The sequence below is a fragment of the Malus domestica genome, chromosome 01 (assembly GCF_042453785.1).
Source record: "Malus domestica chromosome 01, GDT2T_hap1".
In the NCBI taxonomy this organism is placed as follows: domain Eukaryota; kingdom Viridiplantae; phylum Streptophyta; class Magnoliopsida; order Rosales; family Rosaceae; genus Malus; species Malus domestica.
In genome coordinates this window covers 21893600-21913618 of record NC_091661.1, presented here as the reverse complement: position 1 = coordinate 21913618, position 20019 = coordinate 21893600, and the positions used below count along the sequence as shown (strand labels likewise).

Sequence of the window (20019 nt, the reverse complement as noted above, 5' to 3'; positions counted from 1 at the left end):
AAAGACGTATATGGTTCAAATTCGTTTTTGACGAGAATCGAATCTAAAGACGTATATGGTTCGTTTAAGATGTATAATTTAGAAGGAAAGAGGAATTCTACTGGATAGCAGAAGTTACTGGATCGTAGTACGTAGCAGAAGTTTGTTTTGGTTGAATTAAAAAGATAGAACATGGTCTCTTACTTACTAGAGACCAGAAACTTCTTTAGAATTTTCCGTTTCTCCGCTGCTGTAGGGTAGGGTAGGCCCATGTTTTTGTCTCCATTTTCTTCTGCCCACTTGCGTGCTTACTGGGGAGAGATTAAGGAATACGGGTCGGACGGAACACAACGTGTCCACACTGGAAATAAGTTCTGCCTCCACTTTTATTTTTTATTTTATTCCTAAAAAAGGTAAATTAATATCAGTAATTATTTATTAGAAACAAAGGAAAACAAAAAACAGCAGTCTTATTATGATTAGGAAATTGTTATTAGTACTCTTAAATTCTCAGTTAACACTCTAAATTTTTTATTTTAGAAAGAATAATACTCTTGTGAGGAATACAAAATGAGATTTTTAAAATGCTAATAATAGTATCCTCTGATTATTTCTTTTTTCATGTTCTTCGAGTCTGACTCATCTTGACCCAAATGTTGGGTTTTGAAGTGAGAGGTATTTAAAATTTTAGAGTTTAAATCTCGTAAATTGCGGGTTTTATACCATTGCCGAAATAGTAAAATGTGGCATGTTAGATTTCAGTCCCCTTGTCGAAGATAAAGAAATAATTTGTGTTTAATAACATGAACATATAAATCATATATCAATGATATAAGATGCCCGATCACCTGTAATTAAGTATTAAAAAGTAATCATTTATGCTAATTGTCGGGATCGCCACGATGGTAGGCTAAGTGTATGAGAGATTCTTCTGGTCAGATATTATTTGTAGGGGTGGGCGCGGTGCGGTTTCGAGTGAAACCACAACCGAAATCGAAACTTTTTGCGGTGCGGTGCGGTGCGGTTTTGAAGCCAAAACCGAAATGAAACCAAACCGTTTGGTTCGGTTCGGTGCGGTTTCAAACGGTTTCGGTTTGGTTTTTGAGAAAAAAATGTACAATTTAAAATATACACATATTTATGCATAAGATGGTCTTATTTTCCTTGAATATTAATTAATGAATATGCACCAAAATTGCACCAAAAACAGCAACAACACCAAAAACTGCACCAAATCTGCAGCAAAACAACACCAAGAACTGTACCAAACCTGCAGCAAAAAACTGCACTGAAACTGCAGCAAAAAACTGCACAAAACTGCACAAAAAACAGCAGCTAAACAGCACCAAAACTGCACAAAACTGCACAAAAAACAGCAACTAAACTGCAGCAAAAATTACACCACAACTGCACCAAAACTGCACCAAAAAACTGCACGAAAACGCATCACATAATTCACATCTACTAAAATTCAACTTGAGAAAGAAAGCAAAGCAGCTTTGAATCTCAGCTGTTGAATACTCTGTTCTTCCTCCCCAACTCCTCCATAACTCCCATAAGAGAAATTTTCTGCGACCACTTTCCAGCAGCTGCAAAAAAGATATCAAACTTAAATACGAATTCCAAAAACAAAGCAAAAGAGTGCATTTGGACGTTGGTTTGGGTGCAGAGGTGGTGGAGGGAGGGTGGGTCGGTGGACCAATGGTGTAGGTGGTGAAGATGGGGATGGATGGTGATGGGTTCGGGTGGGCTGCCCATTTAAGGGTTTGAGTTAGTTTGGTTGGGTTGCTGCCAGCTAAAGCTAGAGCCTTGAGAGGGAATGTGGGTGTATTGAGAAATAGGACAGATCAGATTGGGGAAATTAGGGGTTTTGATGGAGAAGAAGGGGAGGGGGAGAGAAATTAGGTTGAGAAGGGAAGCTGCCATTTCGTGAGGAATGACAGATACAATCCCCCAAAACATGCACCCACTCTATGCGACCAAACCCCTCTCCTCTTTCCCCAAAATCCCAAAATCACGCCCCCAAATCTCTGCGTCCAACCCCCTCTCCTCTCTCCCCCAAATCACGAGATCAGATCTTCTGCACCTAAACCCCTCTCCTCTCTCCTCTGTCCCCCAAAATCACGCCCCCACCCTTCGGCCCCAAAAACAACAGTGCAACCGGCTGTTTTGGGTGATGCACAACCCACGCATAGACAATGGCAGAAACATAATTAATTCAAAATCAAGTTTATTGAGTTGATTGTAGATGATATTTTTAAGAAATTGTTCAACATCTCATCAAGTGAAAGGGGACAAATAACTAAGAAATTATCTTACCATATTAGCTGGTAAGCAATGACTCAGTGAGGTCGCAAGGCAAGGCAGAGATGAAAGCAAGCAGTGACTCAGTGACTCAGTGAGATCGCAAGCAGAAGCAGTCGCTCGCAGGCAGCCGCAGAAGCAGATGCAGAAGCAGTCGCGACTTGCTCGTAGGCAGGCAGGCAGAAGCAGTCGCTCGCAGGCAGGCAGGCAGAAGCAGATGCAAGCAGGCAGTCAGGTGACCAGGTCGCAAAGGCAGATGCGGAGATGCAAGGAGGCGGCACAGAAGTAGTCACTGAAAGTGCAAACCCACTTGGTGCAAACCCAGAACCGCAAAACCAAATGTATAAGTATAACCTAGTTGAATGAACTAAATAAAAATAAAAAAGTGCGGTTTCGGTTTCGGTTTCGGTGCGGTTTTGAAAACCCAAAACCGAAACCAAACCGTTTTGTGTGCCGCGGTTCGGTTTTGAAACCGAAACCGTTTCAAAACCGCAAAACCAAACCGTTTGGTGCGGTTTGATTCGATTCGTGTTTCGGTTTCGGTTTTCGGTTTCAAGTGCCCACCCCTAATTATTTGTCTTTAAAATGTCATTTTTCCCGAGCCACCGCAAAAGGCATTCTACAAAACACTGCTCCCCTCCCTCCATATATTTTTGTGCACAACACTTTTATTCTTGGGTAAATTACATAGTAGCCCCTCAGGTTTGAGGTATATTGCAATCTTATACAATATCTTTAAAACATTTCACTTTCATATCTCAAGTACTATATTATTTCAATTTCATACAACCGTTACATTTTTCATCCATGGATCTGTAAAATGCTGACGTGGCTGCCACATATATGCCACGTGATTGCCAAATGTCTGCCACGTGGCAAATAAAATAATTTTTTAATTTAAAAAAAAAAAACCTGTCTGCCACTTTTTTTTTTCTTCTTCTTCCTCATCCTCCTCTTTCTTCTTCTCTTCTTCTTCCTCCTTCTGGTTCGGTCCCTTCTTTTTTTTTTTTCTTCTTCTTCTTCTTCCTCCTCCTCATATTTCTTCTTCTCTTCTGGGTTCGGTCCCTTTCTTTTTTTTTTCTTCTTCTTCTTCTTCCTCCTTCTCCTCTTTCTTCTTCTCTTCTTCTTCTTCCTCCTTTTGGTTCGGTCCCTTCTTTTTTTTTTCTTCTTCTTCTTCTTCCTCCTCCTCCTCTTTCTTCTTCTCTTCCTCCTCTTTCTTCTTCTCTTCTGGGTTCGGTCCCTTTTTTTTTTTCTTCTTCTTCTTCTTCTTCCTCCTCCTCCTCTTTCTTCTTCTCTTCTTCTTCTTCCTCCTTCTGGTTCGGTCCCTTTTTTTTTTTCTTCTTCTTCTTCCTCCTCCTCCTCCTCTTTCTTCTTCTCTTCCTCCTCTTTCTTCTTCTCTTCTGGGTTCGGTCCCTTTTTTTTTTTTTTCTTCTTCTTCTTCTTCCTCCTCCTCCTCTTTCTTCTTCTCTTCTTCTTCTTCTTCTTCCTCATTCTGGTTCGGTCCCTTCTTCTTCTTTTTTTTTCTTCTTCCTCCTCATCTTTCTTCTTCTCTTCCTCCTCTTTCTTCTTCTCTTCTGGGTTCGGTCCCTTTCTTTTTTTCTTTTTTTTTCTTTTTTTTCTTCTTCCTCCTTCTGGTTCAGTCCCTTCTTCTTTTTTTTTTCTTCTTCTTTTTCCTCCTCCTCCTCTTTCTTCTTCTCTTCTAGGTTCGGTCCCTTTTTTTTTTTTTCTTCTTCTTCTTCTTCCTCCTCCTCCTCCTCTTTCTTCTTCTCTTCTTCTTCCTCCTTCTTCTTCTGGGTTGCAGGGGTTCGGTCTTTTTTTTTTTTTTTTTCTTCTTCCAATTTCAGGTTTTTTTTTTTTAAAAAAAAAATTATTTTATTTACCACGTGGTAGACATTTGGTAGCCACATGACATATATGTGGCAACCACGTCAGCATTTAACAGATCTATGGATGAAAAATGTAACGGTTGTATGAAATTGAAATAAAATAGTACTTGAGGTATGAAAGTGAAATGTTTTAAAGATGTTGTATAAGATTGCAAATAGACCTCAAACCTAAAAGGTTACTATGTAATTTACCTTTTATTCTTTGTCAATAACGTGAACTTGGTACATATTTACATTGTGATGTAATTATATATCGATGACTAAATATTTCTCGCCATGTTTCAATAGATAATTTTGTAACTAAATATTTATGTCGTGATCAAAGATCTCAAAGATCGTTATGTTGCTCATATTTAATTATTATCACATCCTAATTTGTAACATTTATCTCAGTTTTTTTTTTTTTTCTTCCTTCCTTGCAGTTCCATCGCTTTCGTAAAATTTCGGCCGTGTTCGTAGGTGGTCGATAACAACGACCTAACTCGGTCACCCGCTCCCCTTATATTCTAAACCCCCCCATAATTCCACAGCTCCGTTTCTTCTTCCAATCCCAATTCTGCTATGGTTGTCGCCGCTGCCCCCGCCACCTCCTCCGCCAGCGGCGCCGCCCCTATGTGCAGGACCAAAAAGAGCACGCAGGCGATTGAGCCCAAGAGCCCCAATCAACACCGAAAATCCTCCTCCTCCTCTGTCCCCGACCCCTCCTTCGCCCATTTCAGCACCAACGACAACAACTCCAGCTACAACTTCTCCAAATCCTCCACCTCCTCCTCTGTCCCCTCCCTCAGATCCTTCAAAGCCTCCCTCCCTGAAAACCCCCAAATCTACGACTTCTCCGAGATCCGCTCCGCCACCTCCAACTTCCTCCCCCACGGCCGCCTCTCCTCCTCCTCCACCTCCTCCTCCTGGCGCTGCTCCCTTCGATCTAAAGACGCCGTCATCTTCCAGCGCAAATCCCGCATCCCCATCTCCCTCCCCGACCTCCAGCGCCGCCTCTCCCTCATCTCCAAATCCCACCACTCCAGCCTCATCAAGCTCCTCGGCGCCTCCCTCTCCGGCAGCTACGTCTACCTCGTTTACGAATTCGTCGCCGGCGCCAGCCTCGCCGACTGCCTCCGCAACCCGAAGAACCCGAGCTATACCGTCCTATCGTCGTGGCTCTCCCGGATGCAGATCGCCACCGACCTCGCCCACGGCCTCGATTACATGCACCACGGCTCCGGCCTCGACTCAACCTTCGTCCACAACCACATCAAGAGCTCCAGCATCATCGTCTCCGAGGAGGACAACCTCGTGCTCGGCGCCAAAATCTGCCATTTCGGCACGGCGGAACTCTGCGGCGAGACCCAGGCTCGGTCGACGAAACTGGAGGGCACGCGCGGGTACATGGCGCCGGAGTTTCAGCTCACCGGAATCGTGACCCAGAAGTGCGATGTCTACGCTTTTGGGGTCGTGCTATTGGAGCTGATCTCCGGGGCGGAACCGCTGAAGTACATAATGGACGAAAGTGGCGCCGACGGCGTGTATAGGAGGGTGAGTGTGATTGAGTCTGCGAGGGAGGCGGTGAGGAGTGGGGCACGTGGCGGGGTAAGGAGGTGGGTGGATAGGAGGCTGAAGGACTCGTTTCCGATGGATGTGGCGGATAAAATGGTGCTGGTGGCGTTGGAGTGTGTGGAAGAGGATCCGGATAGGCGGCCGGATATGGATCGGGTAGCGGGTTTGGTTTCGAAGCTGTTTCTGGAGTCGCATAGTTGGGCGGAGAAGATGGGCGTGCCTATCGACATCTCGGTTTCATTTGCCCCGCGCTGATTTTTTCTGGGGGTTCGGAATTAATTTGGATTTTGGTTTTTTTATTTTTTATTTTTGAGGTTTTACATTCGATTTGATTGATCAAAATCGTAAATAATTTTGATGATGTGAATAATTATACATACAAAGTCGAGAGGATTGATTAAATAGTTAATAGAAACAAAGAATTTACAGAAATTTGATCTGGTTGATGTGTTGCTCCTACATTTCTCTCTAATTCCATCCCATTATTCACTCTCCCTCCACCCAAAAACAAAATCTAAAAAAAAAAAAAAAACAAACGAAAGAGTTATCAGACGCTTATTTGTTTGATTTTGATTGTATGACCGGATGAACGTATATAGTGTTAACCCTAAAGTCCTGCATTGATTTTTCAGTCTAGTTTTGCCTTTTTTAACTCAGTACGCTACTCTCTTACAACACTTAGTTTAACTTCAAGAGCTTGGTTAATCTCCCTTTCTTTTGGTGGGAAAAACAATTAGGGTTAAAATATGTTACAAGTAGGGTAAGTGGAAAATTTTTGTAGTGGAGAAAAGGGACGAAAAGAAGAGCAAAGCGAAAGCGAGTGGTGAGAGGTCTCGTGGTATGCTTGACTTTTTATAAGTGAAAAGTTTGAGATTTGGCTTGCATAAATAATGAGTTAACTATCTAACTATTTTGTATAAAAATTAATAAGTTGTTTGATAGCCATTTTATTTTCTGTTTCAATTGAAAAATAAAAACTACTCGTTTAGTAATTACTTTTAGTACAACCAAACAATAAAATCTACTCTCTTGAGTTTTTGTATTTTGGCTTTCAATTTTTTTTGTTAGTTACCAATATTTTCTTTATATGAAATTAAAAATTGAAAACGAAAAGGTTATCAAACGGCTTCTAAACCATCCATCTAACTCTCGATTAGATAAATAAACACAGAAATTGTCACAGCCCGTCCCAAGAATTAATTATCGTGGTTGTGAAAAGACAGATTTAACCTTGAGCGTTGGATGTGTGTTTGTGTTTTGGGTTAAGGAATTGGGTCAATTAGTTCTATTCGTAACTAATTAGACCCAATTAGAACAAAAGGATTAAACAAATTTGATTGGTGTGTATTTTTGGACCACACACACATCCATACCCATTTCTCTCTCTTCTCTTCCGTGTTATCTCTCTATCTCTCAGACTCTCTCTTCTCCGTCTCGGCATTGTGTACGGACAAACACCAAAACCCATTCAAACTTCGTAGATCAATGACGTTGAAGGTACCATTGTGTTCCTTGCAAGCTCAGGAACACATCTAGACCATTTTCAGGTAATGACAACTTTGTCTTCACGTCGAAACATAACCCCGATTTGGGGTACTGTTCATGCAAACGTTAAATCTTGTGTTTTTGGAAATTTCAAGCTCATAAGAAGCTTAAGGAGGTCTTCACGAGTCTCAGGGTACTTCGTTGGAAGGAAATGGACGTCGGAGGGCCGAGATCGAAGCTCGTCTAGGTAAGCCGAACTATCGAGCTTTCCCTAGGAAAAATGTAGCAGTTTTTAGATCTTAAAACTATTATAACGTGATTGTGGATGTCCCTAGCTTCATTTTGGTACAAATTTCATGAAAAATGGTTAAGAAACGAGCGAGAATAGACGTTTTAAAGTTTTACTCAGTTTTCCGGAGACCGGCGACTCGTCGGAGAAGATGACGGCATATTCCGTCAGTTTGGACGGAATATGCTGACGCCGTCAGTCAGTTTTAACGAAATATTCCCTAACGGCAGTTAGGGAATCCGTCAGTGCGCCTGCGCGTGGGCCGCGCGTGATGGCGCGTGAGCCATAGAAAAATTATTTTAAAAATATCACGATGTTCGTGAGGTTGTGTAGGTCACGTTGGTATATTCATATACCCATTTTGAGCTATGTATGAGAAGTTATTAGCTAGTTTTGCCTATGTGCTTTAAAATAACGTTTTTAAAGTTAATTCGCATATAGGTGAAACTTATCCCGAGGACAAGCGTATCCACGGGCGACTTGGGGGTTACGACCTGTCGACATACCAGTGAGTGAGCTTTTGTTTTCAGTATATATTTATATACTTGGTATATTTCCCAGAAATGCATTTTTAAGGAAAGTATGCTTTGAAATAATATGTCAAATGCTTTTATATTCTGAATATGCATTTCATGGTTGCATATATATATATATATATATATATATATATATATATATATATATATATATATATATATAGATGTGGTGTTGTGAAGGCACATGTAAGTTCAAGTAAGTTATGTTTGGCTATGTGAATCATCGATGATGTGATATGTGATTGATTGATGTTGAGCTCATAAAACTGCACCTAGGGTGATTGTGATTTAGCCAGAGATCTGAAGTACATGCCTGTTTATTTATGTCACCTCCCGCACTATATGCTCATATTGGATCCAAATTAAGTGCACAGTCTTGTCGCATAAACCTTATTTATGGTTCCGACTTGTAGGTGACTAGCGATTTATCGCCCGTCTATTATGAGATAGTAAAATTGAGCATAATTATATTACACCCAATCTTGTCGTACAGACCCATTTTTAGTGGTTCCGACTTATGTGCAGTATATTGTCGTATAAGTCATTGTAGTGACTTCGGCTAGATTGACTTTGAGCTATGAATTCAGCCGTACAGACTACCACAGGGGTTCCGGCTAACATATCATATTTCTATGAATTTATTCTTACCTGAATTGCTTACTCTGTTATATATTGGCATGACATATATTTGAATATGATTATGTGAATCATGAATTGAATTGATATGATTTCATATATATATATATATATATATTATGTATATGCTTATATTCTGATTCTGGGAAAAATTATATATGTTTTACAACGAGGGGTTAGATATATTGATAAAGAAAATGATTTTGTAAAACATTTGTTTTTGCCCACTCATGTTTTCTGTTTTGTGTCCCTACAGGTTTTAAGTAAGCTTGTTGTTGGTGGCTTGAGGATGTCGACGGTTCTAACCTATCTAAATAATAGTAGGACATTCCTGGTACTGTATAATTAGTACTTGTCCTACTGGACTGCACCTAGATTTAATATGCTCTGATTATGAGTGTTTACTGTTGTAACTAACTCCTATTACTTCCTGTTTAGTAGTGCACTCTAGTATTTCAGTTTTTAATTATTCGTATAATTCTTATCTTTATTGCTTCCGCATTGTGCATATGACTACGTCACTCTCATGTGACAACCAGCATGCCTTGATCTCAGTCGGGGTGTGTCAGAAATATACTCATGTGACCTACAAAATGGTCGATTAAATGGATTGTGTAGAGAAACACCAACAAAAATCTTACAGAAGCAGACTGTTTTATCATATAAAATTCCCAGTGCATTTTGCATAGAATGTCAATTACTGGATGTAGTTCCATTTAGACTACTAATCATTCCCTTTGAACAACCTCGTCACCAACCAACTGAAATACGGCCGCCAATTTGGGGTCACTGACCTTTTAGATTTGACTATTTTCAAATTAGTAATGAGTAATCCGATATTCTTCGTTTTTAAGTAAATAAAATGCGTGTTGAGTTCTCGAGTTTGACTGTCTTTTCTTCAAACATCACTTTTATTTGTGATTAAAATAGTGTGTACATGCAGAAATATGAGCGTTGTCCTTACTAACTTAACATCATAGTCAATATAATACTTCCTCTAAATTTATTTTTGGGAGGCTAAAATAATCTTCCTCACCGTTGAAAGAGTAGACTTATGTGACAAAGTCACCAACTGATTATCTTCTGAGATTATTTTTTTATTTCACTGATATCTTTATAGGGTTTGAATAAGCTTATTTTCTTTGATCCCCACAAATAAAAGTTAATATATTTTTTATAAACAAACGATATTATCTATATTAATAAGTAAGAGGATGATTAGTCTCACAATAAGTTAGTAATAAAACGGTTTAAAACAAGAATCGAGCCTAAGAATTAGACTAAGGGGTGATTTGGGAGTGAGGTGCTTAAAAAAAAGCACCTATGAAAAAAAGCTGTGAGGATTTTAGGTGTTTGGTAAATTGAAAAAAAAAAAGCTTATTTTGAAAGCTGCTGTGAGAATAAGCTGAAATCAAAGGAAAAAGCTGAAGCTACTATTTGCAGCTTTGGAAAACTGATTTTTTTTCAAAGCACACGGAGCTACATTGCTCCTTTCATGAAAAGACACACTATCAGACTGTTTTTTTTTCCAAAACCACTTTTACAAAAATGTTTACCAAACACTCTGCTGATTTATTTCACAGCCGCTTATTCTTGCAGTACAACCGCTTATTCTTATAGCAGTTTTTTTTCAAAGCACAACAATACCAAACCAACCCTAAGTTGCACAAATAAGAGTTATATAAAACAATAAATTTGTACCAAATAAGGTTTTTTTCCTTTCTTTGTACCGGCAAGCTCAAGCAATCCAAGCAAGAACTCAACCATGGCGGCTCGAATGTTGCAGAGACGCTTAGGCTCACTCCTCCGCAGTCAGCAGCCTAACGCCCATCTCTTCAAAGGTTAGGCCCGCCCACTCAAAAACCCAACATATCTTGCTCATAAATTCTTCGCTTTTCGTAGTCGATTTTCGTGTTTTTGCCTTTTTTCGTAAAAAAAAAAAAAAAAAAAAAAAAAAGAAATTTTACTGTCGTTGCAATTAAAAATTTGTGGTGTATTTGGTTTGTGTGAAGGAAATTGATCGTATTACAATTTGGGTGACTGATGTATTTGGAGATTATGTTGAAGGGGATTAATTTGTGAACACTGAGTCTTGTTAGGTTTAGGGTTTACTCGTTCTCTAATTTGTGCTGATGGGTATTTGTTAACTCGTTCTAATACATGATTAGGAGAATAATTTTCTCAGATAAATGCGTATTAGTATCGCTAACATTGAACACTTCAACAACTGGTGTAACAATTTTGGGAAATAGAGTTCTAAGAACTGTCTAAAGGAGATCCTTTTAAACAAGTTAATAGGACTTAATTGAATATCGAAGGTCAAATCTTGTTCATGTGATTGTAATACATTGAGCTAATAAAAACCCGCGCACAGAAAAGAGATGTGATGGAAATTCATTGTTGCTCTCTGTACTTGAGATTCCAAGAGAAACAAAACCCTGTGCAGAAACGGAGCTTCTCAAGCCTCACAAGAACAAAATCCCACATAACCTACACCATGTCTGTATGTCTGTAACTTGGAGTTTACTAACAGTTGTGTAGAAACCCCGAACCTTGAACTTGAGGTTTAACTCATGCATGCATTGCAGAATGCAAGACGTACCTAGCACTTTATGTTTTTATAGCAGGGTTGTGTGCGGGCGATGGAGAGTTGTGATATTCACAAGACTTGAATTTGTTGCCGGAAATATGATTTCAGCGTCTAAAGATAGATAATGTCGTTATGGATTTGGAAGTTCTGTTCCCGTAAAAGTAAGAAACACTTTGGATGCTGGTTCTAACACTAGTTTTTGTTTTTTAACCTCATAGCTTTACATTAATGTTAATGCCCTGTTTCTTTTGTGGAAGATTGCAAATCGAGAAAAGAAAAAGAAATCCGATGATGGAAAAGAATCCGAAGAAGTTCCCATGGATCATTTGTCAACTCCTAAATCAAATACTTCTTCGATGGGTATAATAAAATAATCATTTTGTTAGCATTCCGACGAAGAAGTCATTGATTCTTTCGATCGTATAGGGAAACTCAAAAAAAATTTGGTTATTGTTTACTCTTTTATTGATGGTGTTAGGGACAGACCAGTGTTACTTGTTTGTACGCACTCAAAACTCTGAAATGGACATCCATAGTATGTGACAACCATCAAATTAGACACAAACGACTTAGTTTTGTGAGAACTAAAAAAAAGTTGAAGTTCCTTTTGTTGCTCGATTTTCATTGAAATTCTCCGTTTGTTTCACCCTGTATGATTTGGTTCAGCTGGTCATTTATAAGTTCTCCATGGATGTCTTTTCAAGATAAATATTTCCATGCTTAAACTGTATACTATTTCGTTTAACTTTTCTTGCTTTTGTTTTTACAAATTGTTGGTGGCAGATCAATTTGTTCCTTCAGCAAGTTCCATACTCAGAAGATACGGATTCGACAAAAGAGAGATTCAGACGCAAACAAATCCAACAAATCCGGCTAACGAGGGTTTGGTGAATCTTGAATATAGCCGTTTGAAGCCTAAGATTGACGCAAATGCTATCAACAGTTCCGATGCCAAATTTGCCGATGCTTCCACCCAGAAAATATCCCCAAGGCATGACCTTGCCATGCTTTTTACTTGCAAAGTCTGTGAAACAAGATCTATGAAGACGTGCAGCAGAGAATCATACGAGCAAGGTGTGGTGGTAGCTCGCTGTGGCGGGTGTAACAATCTCCACCTGATTGCTGATCATCTCGGGTATTTCGGACAACCATCCAGCATTGAGCAATTTCTGGCTGCCCGCGGGGAAGAGGTGAAGAAAGGTTCCGCTGATACGCTGAATCTGACTCTTGAAGATATAGCCGGAAAGAAACCTGGTGAAGGGGCTGAACTTAAGCAATTGGAATAGTGTCAGAGCCTTCGTGTCATGTAGATTAGAGTTTTCTTAAGATAAATGTGTCAATTTTGGGAGTTTTAACGAAACAATTATTCACTTTTAACGAAAATGACATTTTTACTTTAAAAAGTCACTCCTGTTATTATTCACTTGCAACATTTTTCTGTTATTTTGATTAAAACTTAAAGTTTTCAAGGTATTTTTTAGTTTTCCTATTAATTTAATATAGTATATCACTTGTATAAAAAACAATGAAATATAATGCAATCAACTTTAATTTAATGATTTTGATAAAAAAAAAAAACTTCAATTTAATGAATACCCTAAAATTTTAACTTCGATTTGAATTCTATGAAAAAGACAAACACTAAAAAATTTGAGTTATAAATAACTTACTAGACTATATACTCTTGACAATGAGTTAGTAATAATGTTGTTCACATCTCTTACTTATAAGTGAAGAAGAATAGCATTAAATCGTAATACTAAGTACCTATAGCAAATGTATCATGTATGTACTTATAGCAGATGTATGTTAAATTAGTTAATTACATCGTGCTCAATGACTTACATAAGTTAAATCCCCTCCTGATCTTCTAGTAGTTTAGAGAATTTTTTTTTTTTTTTGAGATAAACAATAGCATTTGTGGGTTAAACTTTTAAAAGTCAAGTATTTGGTAGGAATCGAATATCGTTTTGTTGGAAGGAAAAAAACAAAGACATCCATACGGGTCAAGTACTTGAGCTCCATCCGGGTACAATCCGAGCTTATTTAAATACCAGCCGACCGATGTAACTCTGAAACTCCCACTCTCCAACCAGAAAAACCATGGCGAGTAGCACATGTATTCCCTCCACTTTCACACCTATTCTACACAACTTAACCGCCAGAAACTCCATAACAATGGTGGGTTTGCTCTCTCATGCTCCCAAAATCCTCAGGCCTCTCTCTCTCCCCAAAAGCCTCGGTTTCAGCTCACTTTCCACCGCCACAAAACCCCCCAGAAAATTCTTCCATTTGCAAGGTAGTTTCTTTGTTCAATTTTCAAATACCAATCTGATTATTTTATGTGTTTGATTATCTGGTTTGGGGAAAAATCGAAACTTTTTCGGTTTTGTTAATTTGTTGGTTTGAATGTTTGGATAGGTTTGTGTTTGAATTGGTGGTTTTGATGGGTTGAATAGTCGTGTGGTTCGGAGCGGTGTCGAATTGGGTTTGTTTTGTTGATTATTGTTTTTAAGCAACTTGTTTAGCTTGGAGGAGAAGAAAGTGGATTGGATTACATAGGAATTGCAGTGGAAATTAGTGTTGAATGGGAAATGGAAGAATAAGGAGATATGGGATACGGAATTTGGATGCTTTGGTTTGATTTTTTGTAGTAATATTTGCTGTGGTAAAAATAGCTCATTGAAGGAACCATATTGGTATGGATGGAGGTCGGGGATGACTGTTTCTGTTTAAAGAATTTCAACTTTTTTGCTCCAAAAAAAAAAAAAAAAAAAAAAAACCCTTCAACTTTGATATATATGCATACCGGTGTCTGTTAGTATGTTTGGCTCTAAATTTAAAGGAGTGTAGAAGATCGTGTCTTAGAAATTGCTTTTCAATAACCAATAAGTTGGAATGAATCCACTATCAAATGTATAAGAACTGTGAATGATACAAGGAAAATGTGTACTCTTGCAAAATATGTATTAGGAAGCAGCCCGGAAATCAGGTTTTTCCCCCTTTTGGTGGAAGTTTTGCTGATCTTGCCCCTTTTTGGGAAATTTCTTTCAGTTTCTTTGAAACCATCCACTTCCCATGCGGGTGAAAATAATAGTGAGATTAAAATTTCTTGGACTGCACCTAAAATACTGGTTTATCTGGATTCATATTTGGTTTCTTTTACGTCTAAATTTTTGGTTTGTTTCCTGAAAACCTCTGAAAGAGAAAGAATTTAGAATCTTTAACTTTGTTATGAATGAAGCCCAACAGATAATTTCTTCTCTCAACCAAGCCCTATGTTGTTGCTTAGATATGATATAAAAAAGAGACTCTTTTCCCGCGCTCTCTCGTTTTCTCTAAAATGAGCAAGTTTTGATGATTTTACTACAGATTTAATTGTTTGTAAGGAAAGTTACCTCCATACATTGACTGTTATTTCTGTCATGGAATCATGTTCCCTTGCTAGAATTTGTTTGTCCCTGACTAAAGGCATCAGTATTTATTTGTTCTATGATGTTATCATGGGTTTTTTTGTCATTGCAAGGTTGAGCTTGTCAGAATGAATCTTTTTCACTTATAATATGCCTAAATTTTGGTCAGTGAGATCAGTGGCCACTCCAGCAGAAGCTGTTGCCGGGTTTGATGACATGGTTGCTGGGACTCAGAGAAAGTATTACATGTTAGGTGGGAAGGGCGGTGTAGGGAAGACAAGTTGTGCTGCATCACTTGCCGTAAAATTCGCTAACAATGGGCATCCCACTCTTGTGGTTTCCACTGATCCAGCACATTCCTTGAGTGATTCCTTTGCTCAGGTTTATTATGATCTCTTTAATGTTTTAAAGTAGTTGCATTTCCTGTAAAGTAGAACTTAACTGGTTGTAATGTGTATGCATGCGTGTGCACATATATTATAATGATACATGTTTTCTTGTGTTAGGATTTGGCTGGAGGAACACTTGTACCAGTTGATGGGCCTGAAGCTCCGCTTTTTGCTCTTGAGGTATGTGGAGTTAGCTTTCCATATAAGTTTTTGCTAATTTTCTTCACGTAATTCTGTTTCTGCTATTATTTGATGAGATCATCATTATAATGATAATGTAGTTGTTTTTTTTCTTAAGATAGTTTTGTGGTCTTAGTATTCTTATATATGGTGTATGTAGCTAAACTAATAGCTATGCCACAGATAAACCCTGAGAAGGCAAGGGAAGAATTCCGTAATGTAAGTCAGAAAAATGGTGGAACAGGAGTCAAAGATTTCATGGATGGTATGGGCCTTGGGATGCTTTCGGAACAGGTAAAGCTCTATTTGGAGATATTGCAACTTTAGATTGTTTTATCATCGTTTGATCCTATTTTATGTGGTGTAGACTGTGGATGTCCTTACACCTTAAGGCCTAAGTGATAGGTTGAACACTTGTACAGGCACACATGTATGCTCACTTTATGATCTAACTAGTATAGGGATTTCACATCAGAGCTCTATACCAATATGGATTGATTTATGCTTTATGAAGATTCTTGCTTCTCTTTCACCATATGTATTTCTTTTTCTGGTTGAAGTTAGGAGAATTAAAACTGGGAGAATTACTAGACACGCCTCCTCCTGGTTTGGATGAAGCTATTGCAATTTCCAAGGTATGTATATTTTGGCTTGCCGACATGCACACCATCTTTTTTTTCTCTTCTATTAATGTTTAATCCTCTTTCCAGGTGATACAATTTCTTGAATCCCCGGAATATAGCATGTTTACTCGTATAGTTTTTGATACTGCACCCACGGTGAGAAAATATACTTGCTGTTTTCGTCTTCAATATTTCTTTATAAGGAAAATTAGCTCATTATGACGTGATATTGTTAACAGGGTCACACATTGCGGCTTTTGTCCTTGCCAGACTTTTTGGATGCATCAATTGGTAAAATATTGAAGGTAATTACGTCAACTTAGAATGAATAACTATGGATATGTGTGTGTGCACTGTGCATGGGTGTCTATCCTGTTTTGGAATTAAATGCACCATATGACTTGAGATTTAACTACTTCATTCTAGTTGCATCTTGCAAACATTATAATTTGATTATCTTAGTTGACGAGCTTCTTGAGAAGTATTGTTGGTTAAAAACTGTATGTGCATTTGTTGTTTTTTTTACCTTTTAAATATTTTCATAGATGTTTTAAGGTGTAAATACTAAACACCCGTTGTAACGTATGGATAAAAGCTCTGACAACTGAGGTAGAGCTAGGTGTTGATGCTCAGTATATGGGTCCTTAGTTCTTGAAACTATGGTACTTAATGTTCTGGAAAGTAGAGAATTTGTTTCTGTGAAATCGTTTTTGACTTAAGTGCTTGCAACTCTTCCTTGTATCATCAGTATCTTGGTGTCAACATATTTTTCTGTTTAACCATTAAATGAATACAATTTAATAGGTCCATTATCTTCTTTCAGCTTTGTTATAAGGTTTGCTCCTTCCCAGATAAGTAAGCCACATCTTTTGAACATTCTTCGAAGAAAAATCCTTGGATCACTTGATTTTTAGCTCATTCATCTGTAACTTGAAAGACAAAAAAAATTTACGGCTAGTCTCATATGAATGTTAGCATTCTTACCTGTGTAAAATTCATGTCTAGACATTTTTGCTACTAAGCTTGTTCTCTTGATTTGCAAATGTTTGACATTTTATGTTATCTTTACATGTCCGTTGTACAGCTTAAACAAAAGATATCATCAGCCACCTCAGCGATCAAATCTGTTTTTGGGCAAGAGCAACCCCAATTGGGCGCGGTAAACCTAATGTCGTGAGCTGCTTTTATACTCTGCTATGTATACATGTATGCTAATATATGTAAACTGCAATGCAGGCTGACAAATTAGAGAAACTAAGGGAGAGGATGATTAAAGTCCGTGAACTTTTTCGTGACACTGAGTCAACAGAGTTTGTCATAGTAACAATACCGACGGTAAGATCTTTGGAAAGTATGTCAATTTACTTTCTTTCTGCTGTAATTTGGTGTGTCTTGAGTATACTTTGATAGATATTTCCTTACATGATTCATATTCTACAATGTGGAATCTAATCTTTGTATAAAAGATGGATGAAATTTGCTTCCAATTGATTGTTTGCAATTTTTTCTTGTTCTCTAGGTGATGGCCGTTAGTGAGTCATCTAGATTGCATGCCTCTCTGAAGAAGGAAAGTGTTCCGGTTACTCGACTTATAGTTAATCAGATTCTTCCCCCTTCTGCCTCGGACTGCAAATTTTGTTCAATTAAAAGAAAGGTGTGTTAATGACTCCTTTTACCTTTGGGTAGGAAATATTTTAACTCTCGTTTTAGCATAAGCGTGTGCTTTTGCCTTTTTGTCACGTAAAATGGTGAAGTTCTGTCCAAACCGTGAAAGAAAAATTGTGTTTCAGTATAATGCACTTTCATCTCGTGTGAGTGCGCGTACGAAAATTTTTCATTAGATTTTAATGTGGATCCACACCTTAGTTTGATTTTGTCTGTTCCTTTCGTTTGTTATATATGTTTGGTTGAGTCTGGAAGCAGTGAATTCTAATTAGTTTATCTTCCGTAAACCTCAGGATCAAATGCGTGCTCTTGATATGATCCGGAGCGATACAGAGCTATCCGGCTTGACAGTGATCCAGGCTCCACTAGTTGATGTGGAGATCAGAGGCGTTCCTGCCCTTAGATTTCTGGGAGACATAATTTGGAAATGAACATCTTTTTGCACAGAACAGGAGTACAGTTAATGATAAAAGAAATAACCATTTTTGTTTAACCATTCATTTATCCGATAGCATTCGGTATCTCCAACAATCCGAAAAACGGGTTGATTCGTTTGAATGTTTTCGTTTGGGGACATTAGTTGCTGTTATGTTCCTCGTCTTTGTAATGGTGTGGCATCCCATTTGGATAAAGTTTGCTTTATCAGTTGGATGCGATTTAGTGTGGTTCGAGGAACCTCCCGGTATTCAGTTCTGTAATGTGAGGAGCTTTCACATTCTAAAATGTTTAGACAAAGTAATGAAGAAAAGGATTATAAAAAAAATTAGATAGGAGTGACTAGAAATGCATCTACGAGCTTTATAATTAAAGACATGAGAGCGGAATTTGCAAATGACTTTATTTACAAATCCCTTGATATGTAATACTCATGTGATGCACTTGCAACATTAATATTTAATTCCTTCTGTTTAATTTTTTGTTACCTATTTCTTTCTTATCTATTATGCCTAAGTATCGCTTAGCTTTTTGAAAGTTCATCACCCAAACACACTCAAAGTGGCAAAAAAAGATGTCTCAATACGAAAATATGTTGTCATCCTCTATTTTCCATTACTGCCACTTTATGTGAAAAAAAACAATACTTTGAGCCAAAAACAAAGGGGAGAAAAATTGAGCAACAATTCAAGGGCCAACCAGTGTCTCACCACATTTGCTTTGCTGTCATTGGATCATATCAAGGAGGTCATCCATTAGTTTGGTCACACGGTAGACACTCTTTGCAACATTTGAGTCGATACCATGTTCAAATTGGTACGCGCACATCCTTGGGGATGAAAGACTTAACCATGACTTCATTTCAGAAAAGACATTATCTGCGCCATTGACACAATATCCATGTTATGAAGTTAATTAATTAGGATTTTCTTAATTAGTTTTAGTTGTTAACGAACTACACGTCATCTAACATGTCATGTAGCTTTCGGATTTCTTAGCAGCGTGTACAACAAATATAAAAAACTTAAGAGTGCAAAATGAGAATTGTAGAGTGCCAATAACAATCCTTAAAAGAAAGACCACATAATCCCCCAAGTAAATATGTATTAATTTAGACCCTTAATGTAGTAGACCAATTACAACGTCACCAAGTTTGAATTCTTGTTTTTCGTACTGCAAATAAATAGATTGTAATATTATCCTTGTAATTATCTTTAAAAATATACCAACTAGCAATGACCAAATTTCAGATCCCTCTCTTGTTATATGAAAGAAAATAAAAATTAAGTGACCAATTATTAAACTAAAGTTAGAGGTTATGGATATGAACCTTTAAGATGAGGAAATGTAGAAAGTACCCAACCAGAGACTCCAGCAGCTGAATTAAGCATTTCCTCACAAACCACAATGATCCGATTGGTCGAATTTCGATCATCTACACCAGCATGCATATGTGACAAGGTCGAGGCCACACTCTGTGCAGCTAGCCTCGTCTTCTCCAATTGCTTTTTGAATACGGGCAAAGGAACTTTGATAAAGTGATTGGTTTTCTCAGCAAGTGTGTCAACGGATAGACAAGTAAAATAAAAGATGAAAAACATGAGATAGTAGGACGACAATTTCATGAACTGACTCATGGCTTTAGGGTTTACCAGAATATATATGTGGAGGATGAGTGAGATCTAGCTAGGGTTCCACTATATATGAAGAAGAATCTCTTATATGAATCTCTTATATGAGTGTGTGTGTGTGTGTAATGTGTGTGTGTGTGTAGTTATATATACAGATAAAAAGAGGTGGCAATGTTCCTTTATAACCTTTTTCTAATAGATTTATTTCCTGTTGAATTTGAAACGTTTCCTTTCAAAGAAATAAAAACCATCGTTCTTTTCTGTTGAAATTGAAACGTTTCCTTTCAAAGAAATAAAACCATAGTTATTTCCTATTGAACTTGAAACGGTTCCTTTGAAATAAAGAAGAATCATAAAGCATTTATAATCTTTAAATGGGATTTCTTTCCTGTTGGTTTCGAGCTCTACAGAAATAAATGGTGTT

At 37.9% G+C, this 20019-nt stretch overlaps 3 protein-coding genes across 5 annotated transcripts; all 3 read left to right on the top strand.

The window, feature by feature from the left end:
- The first annotated feature begins 4535 nt into the window (after positions 1 to 4535).
- Positions 4536 to 6155, top strand: LOC103429602 (lysM domain receptor-like kinase 3). The gene has a single exon (XM_008367771.4). The coding sequence runs from the start codon at positions 4731 to 4733 to the stop codon at positions 5976 to 5978; it is 1248 nt and encodes a 415-aa protein (XP_008365993.1). The 5' UTR covers positions 4536 to 4730; the 3' UTR covers positions 5979 to 6155.
- Positions 6156 to 10353: 4198 nt separating this feature from the next.
- On the top strand, positions 10354 to 12662 carry LOC103429509 (mitochondrial protein import protein ZIM17-like). Of its 2 annotated transcripts, XM_070824810.1 has the most exons (3): positions 11302 to 11420; positions 11517 to 11619; positions 12043 to 12662. In XM_070824810.1, exons 2-3 carry the CDS (start codon positions 11577 to 11579, stop codon positions 12543 to 12545), a joined length of 546 nt encoding a protein of 181 aa, XP_070680911.1. In that variant the 5' UTR covers positions 11302 to 11420; positions 11517 to 11576; the 3' UTR covers positions 12546 to 12662. The 2 variants fall into 2 exon arrangements, with proteins under 2 accessions (XP_008365903.2, XP_070680911.1); XM_008367681.4 differs by lacking the exons at positions 11302 to 11420; positions 11517 to 11619 and adding an exon at positions 10354 to 10510.
- Positions 12663 to 12808: 146 nt separating this feature from the next.
- Positions 12809 to 18214, top strand: LOC103417698 (ATPase GET3B). 2 transcript variants are annotated; one of them, XM_029100309.2, is made up of 11 exons: positions 12809 to 13558; positions 14842 to 15053; positions 15179 to 15241; positions 15425 to 15535; positions 15802 to 15876; positions 15952 to 16020; positions 16104 to 16169; positions 16949 to 17023; positions 17101 to 17199; positions 17384 to 17518; positions 17823 to 18214. In XM_029100309.2, exons 1-11 carry the CDS (start codon positions 13363 to 13365, stop codon positions 17958 to 17960), a joined length of 1239 nt encoding a protein of 412 aa, XP_028956142.1. In that variant the 5' UTR covers positions 12809 to 13362; the 3' UTR covers positions 17961 to 18214. The 2 variants fall into 2 exon arrangements, with proteins under 2 accessions (XP_028956142.1, XP_028956149.1); XM_029100316.2 differs by having other exon boundaries at positions 13428 to 13558; positions 14786 to 15053.
- The last annotated feature ends 1805 nt before the right edge of the window (positions 18215 to 20019 follow it).

What these genes read in the sequence shown, in the direction of transcription:
- LOC103429602 (XM_008367771.4), top strand. Translation starts at nt 4,731, where the DNA reads ATGGTTGTCGCCGCTGCCCCCGCCACCTCCTCCGCCAGCGGCGCCGCC.
- LOC103429509 (XM_008367681.4), top strand. Translation starts at nt 10,435, where the DNA reads ATGGCGGCTCGAATGTTGCAGAGACGCTTAGGCTCACTCCTCCGCAGT. An exon ending in TAACGCCCATCTCTTCAAAG is followed by an intron (nt 10,511 to 12,042) that starts GTTAGGCCCGCC and finishes TGTTGGTGGCAG; the next exon opens with ATCAATTTGTTCCTTCAGCA.
- LOC103417698 (XM_029100309.2), top strand. Translation starts at nt 13,363, where the DNA reads ATGGCGAGTAGCACATGTATTCCCTCCACTTTCACACCTATTCTACAC. An exon ending in TGAGTGATTCCTTTGCTCAG is followed by an intron (nt 15,054 to 15,178) that starts GTTTATTATGAT and finishes TTCTTGTGTTAG; the next exon opens with GATTTGGCTGGAGGAACACT. An exon ending in TTGGGATGCTTTCGGAACAG is followed by an intron (nt 15,536 to 15,801) that starts GTAAAGCTCTAT and finishes TTCTGGTTGAAG; the next exon opens with TTAGGAGAATTAAAACTGGG.